This window comes from Musa acuminata, chromosome BXJ2-3 (genome assembly GCF_036884655.1).
Source record: "Musa acuminata AAA Group cultivar baxijiao chromosome BXJ2-3, Cavendish_Baxijiao_AAA, whole genome shotgun sequence".
In the NCBI taxonomy this organism is placed as follows: domain Eukaryota; kingdom Viridiplantae; phylum Streptophyta; class Magnoliopsida; order Zingiberales; family Musaceae; genus Musa; species Musa acuminata.
Window position 1 is genome coordinate 870,475 of NC_088340.1, and position 15,437 is coordinate 885,911.

General features: G+C 40.5%; 2 protein-coding genes across 4 annotated transcripts; both read right to left on the minus strand.

Moving 5' to 3' along the window:
• Window positions 1-1,110: 1,110 nt before the first annotated feature.
• On the minus strand, window positions 1,111-4,893 carry LOC103977234 (probable jasmonic acid carboxyl methyltransferase 1). The gene is made up of 4 exons (XM_009392694.3): window positions 4,697-4,893; window positions 4,206-4,610; window positions 3,815-4,090; window positions 1,111-1,684 (listed from the first exon to the last, which is right to left on the minus strand). Exons 1-4 carry the CDS (start codon window positions 4,769-4,771, stop codon window positions 1,283-1,285), a joined length of 1,158 nt encoding a protein of 385 aa, XP_009390969.2. The 5' UTR covers window positions 4,772-4,893; the 3' UTR covers window positions 1,111-1,282.
• A 1,100-nt stretch (window positions 4,894-5,993) lies between these two features.
• On the minus strand, window positions 5,994-12,109 carry LOC135606731 (small ribosomal subunit protein uS12). Of its 3 annotated transcripts, XM_065097881.1 has the most exons (9): window positions 11,780-12,101; window positions 10,723-10,986; window positions 10,570-10,641; window positions 10,436-10,474; window positions 10,239-10,346; window positions 10,033-10,130; window positions 6,856-7,011; window positions 6,640-6,766; window positions 5,994-6,359 (listed from the first exon to the last, which is right to left on the minus strand). In XM_065097881.1, the coding sequence occupies exons 1-9, from the start codon at window positions 11,969-11,971 to the stop codon at window positions 6,219-6,221; spliced, it is 1,197 nt and encodes a 398-aa protein (XP_064953953.1). In that variant the 5' UTR covers window positions 11,972-12,101; the 3' UTR covers window positions 5,994-6,218. The 3 variants fall into 3 exon arrangements, with proteins under 3 accessions (XP_064953953.1, XP_064953955.1, XP_064953954.1); XM_065097882.1 differs by lacking the exons at window positions 5,994-6,359; window positions 6,640-6,766; window positions 6,856-7,011 and adding exons at window positions 8,767-9,320; window positions 9,510-9,621 and having other exon boundaries at window positions 11,780-12,109; XM_065097883.1 differs by lacking the exons at window positions 10,033-10,130; window positions 10,239-10,346; window positions 10,436-10,474; ... (1 more) ...; window positions 10,723-10,986; window positions 11,780-12,101 and adding an exon at window positions 7,899-8,032.
• Window positions 12,110-15,437: the final 3,328 nt, after the last annotated feature.

Here is a 15,437-nt window from a genome sequence, read left to right on the forward strand (position 1 = left end):
ATCATCAGGCAGCCGTCGAGTGAATCGATCTGACTCAATAAGGACAAGCCAAAGCAGCGGATGACCAACGGCACTTGGAGTGTGTCGAATGCATGAGGTCGGTCGATCAGAGGCGTGCAAGAATGGGGATGTATGTGTCGATGAACCGGTCGATGGTAGGTGAGTTCGATGCGTTCTCTTATGATGCGACGTTTCTGTCTCTTCCACGATCGAAGAGCAGGATCTGGTGCATGGTGGTCGAGGGAGCCGCTATAAAAGCCGCCCGAGGACGTGCTCTCTGGGCTTCGCACCGGGGGACCTGCGGGATCAAGGACGCCATCGAGGCCGAGCTGGGGTCGAGGCATGTGTTCAGTGATGGGCGCCACCTTTCTGTTTGTCATGGACGACGTCGGGAAGCGGTCGACGGTCAAGGAGCGGATGACCACCGGCGACGGGCTCAGTAAAGATACTGATAACAGTCAATCTCCCGCGATAACAACCTATTACATGATGAGATATCGTAAATCAATTCTCTAATCTATTATTTAGTTATGGTTTTCTAGGCTATGTCGATGGCTATTTTCGTTCACCGACGATGCTCAACATCCAGGCTCACCCAATCCAGTATCAAATCCGGACCACAAATTATGGTTACGTCAGGATCGTCTCATTTCTTCATGTGACACTACTGTCGAAGCTTGGTACAAGTTTCAAACCACCCTAGTCAATCGTTCCCGCACTCGCGGATTATCATCGATAAGATCATTCCCTCAGCGATGAAAAAGTTACTATTCATATTTTCAACTGTCTAGGAGACGAGTACAAGGAATTGGCAGCGGCAATACGCACACGTGATTCACCGGAACTCTATGACAAATTGACTATAACTATGAGATATATCTCAAACATGAGGATAAGTTATCGGGACAAGTTGACTTTACGATAGATCTTGACTGTTGTTGAGGTTGTTATCGCGAGAGATCTTCTTTTTATTTTATTTCTATCATATACAAAGAATAAACACAGAACAAACACCATTAATGTCAAGTGAAATTTTCGACAAAGTTTCTTCGACGTTGAAGCTAGTAAATAATAATTGATCTCGATTATAGTGGTATTACACACATAACCTGAGAGAATATTATCCACGTATGGTATGGGTATAAAGATCAAACATGCAACAACGATCCGACAAGTAGGTAAATGAACTAAACATACTACTGATACACACTCAATAGGAATGCCACACGACGACTGGTAAAGGAGGTCCGAGCAGAGGAAGGATGAGGAGGAGTGAGCTTACTTAGTTTCTTACCATGGCGACCACCACGTTGCCCACCTCGGGTTTGTTTGCGGAATAGTAACTCTCCAGCAGTTTGCCGTACCGGAAGAAGAGCTCATCGAGAATGCCCTCTCCGAAGTGGCCCTTCAGCATCGATTCCAGCACAGCCCTGACTCCCATGGCCATGCGTCGAGAGTAGCTCTTTCTCCGTTCATGCACCGCGCCGTTCTCTCGGTCAATGGTGTCGTGCTGGTCATGACCACCGGAATGGTGATCGGCCACGGCGTCCCAGCCCGCTTCGAAGTGTTCTATGGTTGTGATCGAGAAGGACCCTTCTTCTTCGACCACCTGCTTCAGCTCCTCTAAGGATGGAGCGTAGAAGGGGGCATTGAAGGTGTCTATCTTCTCCGTCGCAACCAGGCCCTGTCGTGCACGATACAAGTGAGATCTTGAGCTTTCATTTTGGAGCTAAACAACAAGCTTAGTCATTCATGTCCGTTCGAAATTAAACTTGCCTCGATTCATTTCCAATAATTTTGGAGCATTAAGATTTGAAAAGGCATGCTTTTAAGATATAACGTTCATGAAAAATAACAAAAGAGGATTGAGAAATACTTCAAAAAACATTCGACGGTATGAATAAAATAAAAAATATATATATTTAGAAGCTTTACGAGTTAAATTGGAAATATTACAACGACGATGTATTTTTTAGATCTATTTATGGTTATTTGACAAAAAAAATATTTTTTCTTATGAACAAATGAGAAAGAATTGCTACGATAGATAACATTTAGACATGTATTATGTTTCAAAATAAGAAAAAAAACACATTGAATCTAAATCAATTATTTTTTTAAAAAAAGTTATGATATAGAAATGAATCGTAGGTGAAAAATAGCTTAAAACATAATCTCTTTTGTGCATATATGCATTGATCAATCAAATAATGTTAAAGTTATTATCGAGGATAATTTTGTATTATGACATCATATATATATATATATATACTTATTAAAACTTTTGTAAAATCATAATATAGTGATAGGATTGTCAAGCACTGATCATCCAACTAATTAATTTGAAATACGTGTGAAAACAAGCCTTCGAATTAACCAGAAAAAAAATAAATCACCAGGATTTTGGTGATCCTATAGTGCTAGAGAATTGGGATTGACACTGGATTAACTCAGTAGAACATTCTAATTTTTTATAGTTTATTATTCTCATAAAAGATTTGGATTATACTTTGTGAATGTGGTTAAACTTGTGTCAAATCACGTAAGAACAATTCTCCATGTATTGTTTCTTTGGTCTATATGTCATTCTAGCCACATCTCTTACATAACAATGTGGAGTTAGATTTGTAATGGGTCATAAGATGTTTTTACAAGGAAACAAAATTAGGATCAGTATTCCATGACCTAGTCAAGTTTATTTTTCGAAATATTAATGCATGTGTTCTGATAAATGCATATGATTTATATGAATTATAAATTATTTTATGTTTTAAAAAATATTTTGAAAAAAATTACATGTTAACGATTTGAAAAAGCATATGATTTATTTATGTTTTCTAATTCATATGAAAATGTATGTTCAACCATTATATTTGAAAAGGATTGAAAAATATATGAATATTATTAGTTTTAGATTATATACATTTTTAAATGATATACAAAAATATTTATTAAAATTTAATTTTATAAAAAAATTATTGATATATTATTTTTAATAGCATGATAGTTGTTTAGTAAGTATGGCTATAATCTAAACCCTACCAATGGGAGTTATGCATTGGAATATATTTAAAAAACTAATTTCTTATGAGCCCAAGATATATGTGTTATCTACACCATTAAGGTTAAAAATGCATGTATGTTGTTCTAAAAAGTATTGAAGTATTATTTTATGTTAGCATGTAAAGTATAAATAATCGACATGGATGCATATTTCAAAAACATGTGTTGAGTGCATAAAGAATTTATGTGTTTTAAAAAAATGTTTTATCTATAATAAGTTTTGTGAGTTATATATGTTTATGATTTGCTCATAAATTATAAAGATCCTAAGGGGTAAATCAATTATTGGTTGATTTATATGATAAAATATTATATATATATATATATATATATATAATATTTATTCTGATTTTGACCCAAACTTTCTTAATACTGTAACGTACAAAGTCCTTTCTCATCACCCCACCCCACCCCACCCCACCCGACAGTGACGGTAGACTTAGATGGCACAAAGGACGATGTGATGCCATCCGGGACGCTGTTAACATGAGAGAAAGAGAGAGAGAGATAAGTGGCGTCTGTGTCTTGGAGATGGAGATGGAGATAAGCTTCAACTAAGTCGAGAAGTGGCGTATGTGTGTTGGAGATGGAGATAAGCTTTAACTAAGTCGTCTTACTTTTCCTGTTCATCGAGCAGTATAATTTGGACGGCTTGTCTAATCGGTGAGTTAATGAGTTACGGTGATGTATTAATCGCCTACTGGTAATGGCGAGAGAGACTAGGGCGAAAAGAAGCAGTGAAGAAGATTACCTCCGAGGCCATGTCATTGAGTGCCTCCGCGAGGAGCTCCCACAGGTGGCAGTCCTCCGGCATCCCGAGGTCTGGGCTTCTCCTGTCCATCAACGCCAGCACCATGCGGCCTCCACCGACTATTTCTTCGGAACGACACCGGAGAAATAGCCTGAGATCTCTCCGGAATTGCTTCAGATATGCATTCAAGACGGCCCAAGGACTCGTCTTGGAGATGTACACCTTCCCTTTGTTCAGACACGAGACGGGAGATCCGTTCTGGAGTTCCTCGGGAACCTGCAAGCAAAAGTCAACAATTACCACTGCCTTGGACCTACAGATCTGGGATCGGGATTTGGCATGCTGATTGATTCCTGGAACGTGGTACGTTAGACAAGGAAGCATGTCCGACCTGAGACAGCCAGTGAAGGCTCGACGAGGAATGCACGAATTGCAAGCTCTTTCCGGGGAACAGCCGGCCGTAGAACGACCCAGGCACTGCCGAGAAGAAACAGCGCCCGCAGCCTGGGAGCCGCTCCCTCGCCCGGTAGAACTCGGGCAACGATCGGAACACGGTGTTGAAGTCGTTCCAGTATAGGTCGTTGAGGAGCACGTGGAAGTCCGGCGGGGGGGACCGTAGCTGAAGGCAGCTTCTCTCGATGGCCTCCACGATGTCGGCAACCACCAGCAGCGCGTTGGGACCCGAGGAGCAGCCCAAGTCGGCAATGCTCATGGTCCCGGAGGAGGCAGCAGCGCAGAGATAGGCTTCTACCACCGCTTCCCGTCGTATGTCCTTGGTTCTCGATATGATGACGCCCTACGCAGACTCACCGAATCCATAGAGAGAGAGAGAGAGAGAGAGTTGTCGGGCGAAGGAAGAAGAGATCGACATGGAAGACTCACCTGGATCTTGGAGTTGTTGGCGTAGCTGGATTCGCCGGCTCCGCTGTTCATGCGCATGACTCTCTGCAGCTCCATGAGATCTACAGCTCGTCCTCGATGATGCTAAACGATGGTTGCGATATGGAATAGAAAGTTGAGGCCGCTACCTGTTTGTTGATTTGCCACAACAAAATGTGTACCATTTTACGTGCCCGCACACACACGTGCTACACATGTCACCGAAATATTATTAGTCATACTGGGTCCCACGTTATGAATTAACAAGTACAGATGTCGGTCGGACCGCAGGGGCCCAGAGGCTACTGGTCCGTGATTTCTGCCACGTGTTCTACGGAAGCAAAGTCGGCCGTCGGATGACAACCGCATCATGCGGTGCCGCCCGTGAATGATTGCCTGTGCTGGAAATGGCATAATTTGCGTAGTAAATAAAATATCATTAAATTATTTTTTTAGCCCCAGTAAATCAAATAAATGAAAGTGTTTCTAAACAGAAGGAATGGGATTTATGTTCGATAACCGAAGATAATGTAATTTAATTATTTTTTTTGAAGAATACTGTAATTGGATGTGACGTCTCACCTTTTTCTTATTATCATATTTCGTAATAAATGAACATAATAAATATTATAATATCTTTACGATCGATCAAAACAAATGAGTGAGCAAATAACAAAGATGTCGCTCTCTATCTAACTAATCGTGATTCCAAGAACCCAAGAACAAATAACAAAGAAAACGCTATTATGACTCCACGGAAAAGCAAACCTAAAACAAAAGAATATTACCATGTCAAGAATCATCGATGATGATGTGAAGAAGAAGAAGAAGAAGAAGAATGATCTGTGAGTTTTTTGTTTTTGGTTTGAAGGAGATGATGGTTTCTAAGGAAGAAAGCTCTTTATTGGTAATCCTTTTTCTTATCGGTAATCTTTTACTATTGACGATCATTATATTTATATATATATATATATATATATATATATTACAATCTCTTATTTCATCCATCAAAATCTTAATTGATGTCAAAATTTGACATTGCTCGACAAAGAGAAAGACTTTTGAGTCAAAATTTGACATTGCTCGATAAAGAGAAAGACTTTTGAGCACAAGCTCAACGCTCAACGACTCGATATAAATAGATAAAGACTCCGATTCAAATGGATGCTTTATATATTTTAAAATACTATACTATACTATATGATGATGAAACACTTGATATATTTTAAAATAATTTTAATGGATGCTTCAAATGATGAAATGATATGGTTATACCATCAAACTGCAGTAGCTACTAAAGTGAAGCATAATCTCAACCCACATCGTACCACATTTTAAGACCAGTGTGTTTTTAACAGAGATCGAATTAGTGGGAGCAATACTAGGAAAATAAGCTTAATAGGTCACACACACAAAATGTGCTCAAAGGTGGATAACCATGAATGAAACATCTTGCAAAACAAAATGCAAGTGCTACTTATCGATTCCAACAAAAGGTTCATTTGGAAACACACTCGATCAGGGATCAAGACCGAGGCTTCTCCTTCTTTTCCTTGAAGAGTGCCAAAAGGGACACACCAGAAACCTTCACAACCTTAAACCTTACTCCAGGAATATCCCCCACCGCGTGGCCCTTTCGTCCGAAACCAGCTATCAAGACTTCATCCTGCAAAAGCAATGCAGCTCGATGACATGCTTCTGCAATTGATGATGCAAGCACTGTAATCTTAGAAGTAGCTCCTGATACAGGAGGTCACGCAGACAGCAGGCACTGTGATTAATGCCTGCTTGGCACGGCACTCTTGCGATGCTAGTGCCGACCGGTGCATACTGGTTGGTGTGGGCAATCGCAGATTAATTCTTTGCTAACGAGTGCATTAGATCATTCTACTGGAGTGTTCAATGGCATATAGAAATGTCTAGATGAACCGAACCACAAAACTTACATTCTCTTCTATGAAGTTTAAGCAACCATCGTTTGGAACAAAGGCTGCGATCTTCTTCCCGTTCTTTATCAATTGCACTCTAGCACACTTTCGGATAGCGGAGTTGGGCTGCTTGGCTTCGATACCTCTGCAAAAAGGCAATGGGGTGTGAGTGCTCCCGACATGATCGACATCAAGATACAACAAAAATATCAACAACTAGCATCATTATCTTACATCTTCTCGAGAACGATACCCTTGGCATGCGAAGAACCAGCAAAGGGCTTCTTCCACTCATTGCCGAGATGACTTTTCTTGTATGCTTTGTCTGCCCATCTTTGCCTCCTCCTATGGGTTTTGAGCTTGCGCCCAGCTCCCATACCACGAGTCTTTCTGTCATAGACCTTATATTTATGAAAACCCATTCATCTTTCGATGAACAGACGATACAACTCGGTTTTCGCCACTTATCATCTTTTTTAACAAATCCAAACTCCAGCCATAAGAAAATCGAAAATATGCAAGCATGTTTAGAAGCAGCCTTACCATTTCCCCCTTCTACAAACTATATCTCATGATCAAACTCCAAACCAGAAGAGCATCATGATTATACACAAGGCTACCAGTCCTCTTAATCAATTTCAGTTGGAAGTGGCTGAAAAAATTTGCTAATCCATAATCGTGTGGATAAAATATTTTTATCATTATTACAAGCAAATGTTCCCAACCAAAAAAAAAAAACTTTTTTGACTGTGGTCAGATGGTTAGCATTCAATCATTCATCATTAGACATCACATGACTGTGCATCATAAAATAATGTGAGTGATAATCTTTAGCCATTAATTTGCAGATCGAAAAGGTTTGCTCGTATATTAAGGAGTGACATTTACAAAATGCAAACATAGAAATCTTTAGATTATCATTTGAGCATCCAGGAAAAGTGTAACTTTGAACAAGATCGTCTCAATTTGTTTCATTATCTTCCCCGATAATCTTAACCCGTCCAGCTCATGATTAACAGTTTAAAAGATGGCCTTTTACTACCTAAAGAAACACAAATAACGCATCGATGTTCAAAAACACAAGGATTGCTCCATTCTCCACAAAAACGAAGATATCCGTCCACCAAAAAGAGGGGGAAGGTGATACAATCAAGAACGATCAGATCGAGTCGCTAACGAAACAGGACACAATCCAAGCGACGGACGGACGGTGCAAACGTAGCGTCGCTAGAGAGCAGGAGCACGAAATATAGGATCGAGTTCTCGCGGAGACTCACCCCATCTTGTCGTAATCCGAAGCTCCCCTTCCTTGCCGTGCCTCTCGGTGTCGCGGGGGAGGTCGAGGATGCAAGAGCGGCGGAAAGTGAGAGAAGAAACCCGATCGGACCCGTAATATATATATATATATATATATATATATATATATATATATATATATATATAGGCGAGGGTGAGACAGCCAGATCTGACCAATGAGCCGGCCCAATATGCTATTAGAGCCAATTCAGGGATCGAGTTGAGCGGGTCAAGGCCCGAGCGGGACTCGGGCATGGCCGATGTAATCACTGATGCACTGGCGTACGCATCTGCATTTGTGTTTTCTATTATTTTGTTCTTGTCGTTCATCCCTATTATTTCAATATTTCTTTTATGGGTGTTGAAATCTTATACGATGTATATATACTGATAGAGCATATTCTGGATCCCAGCCACGTCATGACCCATGCCATGTCACGCCCTCGTCGAGTCAGCATAAAGGCTGACTTCTTGTGCCGAACGGAAGCCGAAGGCGCCCCCTCGCAAGTCCTGTCCCGGAAAGCTCGGGACGGCGTCATTCCATGCATACTGGGCTGGATTGGTTGTCACACCAAATCCATGTAGTATAAAAGCACATGGCCAACACCTGGCCAGGGGAGAGAGAAAAACAAACCTTTGACTCAATCTCCGAGGGGCTCAAGCCGAGAATCTCTCAAACAAGGCCCGTGTGCAGGAATCCGGACGCGCGACCATCCCGACCCTTGATCCAGCTCAACCTCGACGTTTCCCCAGTAGGTCGAGAGACCCGCCTCCGAACATCGACCATGTAGACTAAGCCGTGCTGACTCCCCGGCCAACACGTAAGTTCATCAACATATACCATGGCAATTAGAAGGTGTCACGATTAACATTCATTCGGGCAGCAAATGAGGCCTCTTTCTTTCAACTCGATCGACAAATAACATTGACATACACATCTTTTGGGAGAGTAGGACGGATAATTTGATTCGTCAGCTGAATAAATCATTCTCTTACAATGATCAAATCGGAATGCTTCACACAATCTCGCATTTATAACGAAAGCTTAGCCTTCGCGGCCGACTCCCTCAGGGCAGTATAAAGCTCTAAGCACCAAGTCAAATATTATTATCTAGTTAGAGCCACTAATGACCCCAAATGTAACTTATCACCTCTCAATTCTTCAGCTCAGGTAGCAAAAGCCCACCGGTCTGCATTTGCTTGTACATCCACTGCCAGTTCTCGGGCCTCACCTCACCGCCGAGAGCTCGGACGACCGCGCCACCGCTGCAAGATCCCACCTTGCAACAATCTTCTAGACAAAGTCCTTTCACCAACCCATACAAGAAACCGCTTGCAAAGAGATCCCCAGCTCCGGTGGCATCAACAGCATGGGTGTCTCCTATCGCAGGGACCCGAACAACCTAAAACAATAAATATAGCAGTTCATCTATATGCATCATTTGGCTACCATGGTTTTGGTTAACGCCAGAAACTTTTTTGCAGCTTTCTTAGTTTTAGTCATTGTTTTGCTTTTTGGGATACAAAAAATTGTCATAATCTTGATTATAATCAACTCCATCTCATCGATCGAGTTAGCAAGTGATACCAACCTCATTTCCATGCTTTGCTATGCAACCCCTGGGACCAAGTGTCACCACAGCCCATTTACAGTGTTTGGCCAAGAAACACAAAGCAGCCTCTGGGTCGACTTTGGGTTCTCGGCTGAAAAGAAAAAAAGAGCAAAAGATGACAATTCTCAAAGTCTGCGCAAGAAGGAAGTTCATGTAAGGTAGATGTCTCGGTCGTATGGCTTTGAGATATTAAAGTATCACAAATTGAGGAGCCATCAAATACAGGCTGAACAATTTAATTATTTTTATACAAAAACCTTGTCAGTTGATCGATAAATATTCACTGGCATATTGTCAATGTGCTAAATGAACCATGCATCACCTTAGTGAAAACCATCATAAAAGACTACACATCTATGACAACACAAGTTTGTTTACTTGTAAAGCACCTTCATATAACTAATAAATGAAATTTTGTTATCGCTTTAGTGAAGTTTATCTACCTGGTCGTCACGTTGAATTTAGGTCTGAAAAAACAGGTCATCTAAGCAAGTAATATTACCTTATAAGCTCTTTAGCTTCATCCTCATTGGCAAAACAGAGGTCAATACTCCCGGACTCCAATAGGTCTATCAAGTGTGACCTATAGTCTCGCACCATCTGGACGTAGGTGGAGATTAAAAGAAAAAAAAGAGTTCAGACACTTCACTTGGAAAAATGTTGAGAAAAAAACCATCTAAAACAAGATAAAAATGTTTCACAAGAAACCTCGAAACTCGCAAGGTCCATGGAAACAGAAACCCCCTCTTGTTTAGCAATTCTTATAGCAGCTTTTATTTGCTCTAAATTGATAAATGCATATCTTAGGATCAACCACTGCATAAATATCATGAGAATGTTAGAGAGGGAAGGACAACTTTACTTCAGGGCTATTAGTTAGTAGTCACTCGAGAAGAAAAAACTACCTTTGCACCTCTCAAATCTTCCCTCTTCAGTTCATCAGCCTGATAGATATTTCAGGTGAAAAGTCACAATAATTACATCAATTCATCGGACTCATTTGACCTTAAAATGGGGAAAATAACTGGACCCTGCATACCTGAAGCTTAACAGCACTGGACAGACAGGGCCGCATGGTTCGGTTGCCATCAGCATCCACCAAACATGCGCACTGCAATAGGCAAGTGAACTTCAATGCAATCAATTTGGCAAGGTGATAACAAAAAAATTCTGGAAATCACGTCCAGCTCACCTGCCCAGTAGATCCGTTCTTCATTCTCAGTCTGGAAAGATCCACACCACTAAAGCTCATGTTATTGATGAATAACCGGCCTTGTTCATCATCTCCGCAAGCACCAATTATTCCACTCGAGACTCCGAAGCCAGCAGCCATACCCCGAATGGTATTGGCGACACTACCTCCAGCTATGGCTATTATCGGAGGGATTTCGTTAGGGAAAGGGAGGATGTGTGCTTTGACCTCACTCAATATATGATTCAAATCCTCTGCCGCCACCTGCTTGTTATGAATAGTTATAAGCACCGGTTGTTGCAAGATGAAATCACATCACAAGGATTAAAGGAAAAAAAGATACCGCCTTTTGCATGTGCTACCAAAAGCATTAAATAAGACTTCTCTTGGATATGAAATCGAACTCTAAAATCAAAATACAGAGTGACAAGATGACGACGGATCAACCCCAATTCGAAGAACCACATATCGAAGTGACAAAGATCAAGACTCCATCCGCACGAACGGATACCATGAACCGAACCACCCAATAGAAAGGACGAGCGATCACACTTCACGAGACCATCTTGCACGATCAAGTCTTCTTGGGAGATCGGCCGTCGGAATCGAAAATTCAAAAAAGGAAAAAAAAATTAAGCATGTTTCCTAGAAAGAAATGCGTATAAAGGGCGAACGAATTTTGATCTTGAAGGACTAGATTGGTGCTGTGACAGTTCATATCGACATTTCTGTTTTCTTCGAGAACCGTAAGGATTAGAGAAGGCGAATTACGACGAAGAAAATCTGGGAAAAAAGGGGGGGGACCCGAATCATCAGCAAATCAAAGAGACCGCAGGCGCATCGAGCGGGAAACCAAATCGTGCGGACGAACGAAAGGCGAACAAACACCTCAGAAAAAATAAATCTTTCGCCCGAGGTACAGTGAAGAACGCCTCGTTGAGGTTAAATCCAGATCCTCACAGGCACAATTTCATGGGAGCGTGGGACACGGCGCAAGAACAGAAGAAGCGGAGCGGAAAACACGGTAGCAATGGTGGTGCGGCCGGGGGTGGAATACCTGCTGAGAGCCGCCTCGGTCGCCAGGAATCCGATCGAGGAGAGACCAATCGACCCTGGCGACGTGGTCGACGAGGGCGGCGGGCTGGAGGCCGAGGATGGCCGGCGGCAACGGCCAATTCCGGCCGTCGCCGTGGCAGAGGGGGTGGTGGAGGGGGAAGAGAGTGCGGCGGAGCTCCCCTTCCGCTCCCATCGATGACGGATCCGAGACGCTCACTCTTTGCGGAGCCGCGAGAGGAAAGGTGGCCTCTCAAGATAACCAGACTCGCCTGCCTCCTCCCAACTCCGAGTAGGTATAAGGGAGGCGGATGGAGGGGGAGGCGATTGCCCAATGCAAAGTACCAAATTGCCCATCGCACATCAAAAGCCCAGAAGGGAACACAATTGGTTTAGCCGCACCATCTTGCAGCAACGTAGACTCGTAATTGGACTCAGGTGGTTGAGCTGATGCTTAGCGGGAGAGCATAAGCAAATGATGTTCTTGTAATCTTCTAATAAACACAGACAGACAGACCATATGGTTAGCGGGAAATATGGTTCCTTAGGATTCCCCCATTCCGATGGCATAGCTATGCTGAAGGAAACATTTGGCTGGCATAATAATTATCAGTCCATTTAATTTGGGTATTTTAAGAATCTTTCTTTTTCTTGTGTTCTATTGCCCAGCAATAAAATGGTTTTGAGGAATTGGCGTGTTTGACATGTAACGTGGAGCAAATCGAGAAGCATCGATTCTCACACTTTTCGATTGGTCCCCTTTTTTTTAATTATAATATTATTTTGTTAAAAAAAAAATAAAGTTATAATATTTTAAAAAGTATTATAAACATAAGAAGTCTCCATATTTAATTGTTATTGTTGTTCCTAAGCCAACCAACTTATTTTTTAAAATCATATATATATATATATATATATATATATATATATATATATGTGTGTATATTTCTGTATGAACCGGTATCTATTGACTTTTGGGTCAACTTACCTTAATTTTAATTATTTTTTTAAATATATTTATTATATTTTTAATGAAGGTATGAAAAATGCTATAACTGAAAGCATGAATCATATACATAGAGAGATTGAGTTTTATGCATAAAAGAGATTGGACAAGTTCTTATGGTGTTATGAATAGTGCTTCAGCTATCTTGTGAATATGACATTTCGATATCTTTTAAAAAAAAATATATATATATATTTTAAAAAAAATCTTCAGAAGAACCTAAATGAGTTTTTCTTAAATACTCTAGAATTGATAATTTTTAGGATGAATTCTCATTAAAAGAATCTCTATGTTTTAGAATTTTTTAAATAGTATCTTTTAAGTCTGAAAAGTTCATCCTACTCCGATTGGCTATCGTCGTCGATCCATCGCTTGGACACTTACAAATCATCTCTCTTCTTCGTTAGACCCATCAAGTGACAAAGTGTAATGGCTACCAAAACATCTTATTAGACCAACAATAAAACAACCCTTGTTGCCCTTGCTCAAGCAACGGCACAGGTGGCAACGACGATCCTTGCATCCTCGTGAGCATCGACGATGTTACATGACACCTTTGCAACTAACCACAATGGTGACAATCAAGTGTCCGACGAGGGTCGCGTAACCTCTTCGTATCCCTTCCTCACTAGCACAGTCTCCTTGTATCCTTTTTTCGTTGTCGATCATATAGAAGGAAAGAGGGGGATGACTCACGCTCATAGCCAACGAGGACAATAAAAGTCGAGGGATAAGGTGGAAGAGCATTAATATTGAGATAAAAAAATTTAAAACGATGAGGATAAAACAATCATTTCATATAATCAAAATGGTCACGAATCTAAAATTCATCCTAATTTCTATTTCAATGTGTCACGAATCAAGAGACAAAAATTACACCGACAAAGTTTTCTTTGTCAATAAGTTTGAAGATTGCTTTGATAGAGTTTTGAGACCGATTCAAAGTGTGGTCGGTGCCAAAAACACTCACCAACTCTTTGAAGAGAATGTAATTTTGACGGGGTCTAAGTCAACGGAAGAGTCAACAAGTTTGAAGATTTCTTAGGGAGTCAAAGCAGTGTTGGCAGCATACGTATGAATTATACTCGTTTGGATTGCCAGAGACGATCGGGCAACTTCTGTTTGGGTGCAAACAACATCATTATAATCAATAGGGGTAGCCCAAACCCTAATATAATAATATCCTTCAAAATTGCTATTATTCTTCTGGTCTGCCATGAGATTGATTCTTGGCTTTGAGCGACTAAAGGGAATTGAATGACTCGGTTTCATTCTTAGGTAATGGTTCTATTTTTTTTTATCTTCTTATAGATATATATCTATATAAATAAAAAGATAATCTATACTGAATAGTTTATTATAATAAAAAATGAGGCATTTCCTCAACCATCTGGTGATGGAATAGAAGATTGTTGTGTAGGCAATGACAAAAGTGATCAGAGAAAGTGTCACTGATTGAATGTTGAATGCCTGCCTAAACTACCATCATCCATCCATTAATCATTCACAGCATGATTTCAGAGTCTGGTCTTTTGTGTCTGAGCAAATGGGTCCAATGGTTGCAACATCTGACCATTGTTGCAGTGGTCTAATAAAGTGCTTTTCTTCCTCTTCCATGATTGATTCCTATGACCTCCTTTTCTTCAAACTTTGACTGTATGTAGCAGCACTCACCTGTTCATGTGCCCATGCCATTTTGAGCTTGGCATGCGTGGAAGAAAGGTGGGTGGAGGAGACACTCCCTATCTTTTTAGTCTGCTGTTGGAGCACCGCACCATCATCCAATGTGATGGAACAAAGACAAATTTGTGCTGCAATAATTGTTGCAACCTCCCCATATTTTAATTAGCACTAGTTGAGATCTATACACAATAGGAAATTTATATTGTCTTACCATATTTTATGTTCTCTGTTTTTTATTTTAATTTTTAATCGGTTCAATTTAGGTTCGGACCAAAACGTAACCACGACTTAGGTAAAAAGAAAAATAATAATTAAATATCGATATAAGATAAATAACATGATTAACATTAACATTACGTAATCCAATACCTCTGGTCATGACCATATATGATGATGTTTTGATAACACGTAGTCTAACTAGCTAAAACATCATATCATATTATTGGACTCGGCATAGGATGATCACGGTCAAAGTCGAGAAGACTACGTAATTGTTACCCATAAAAATGCTCCATAGGTATATTCCTCGAATACATGAATATAATTTAAAATTTTGATTTTGAACCTTTCCAACTTTTTACTAACATAAGCATCACAAAGAATATTTGTTAGAAATACACATGGTATAATTTAGTAGGGTTCGATACACTTAGGGTTATTATACAAACACCGAATTGAGACCGTAAAAAAAGAAAAAGAAAAATGATTGATTATGAATTAGCATCCAATCAACATTTTAATGAATGGTTCTAGCAAAGCTATATTGTCAAGACGAACTTAGCATGGTGGATGGGCTTAAATATGAGAAGGAGAGCTGATTTTTGTGCTCTATCAACATTACAATGAATGGTTGCACTACTCTCTTCCACCTTTTTTTTATATCTATAAAGCAAAACGAAGACAACGTGAGATCAGCCCCACTCAGTAATCATCGAGGAACACAAAAAAGCTCCCTAAAAGATGTGCAGCACTG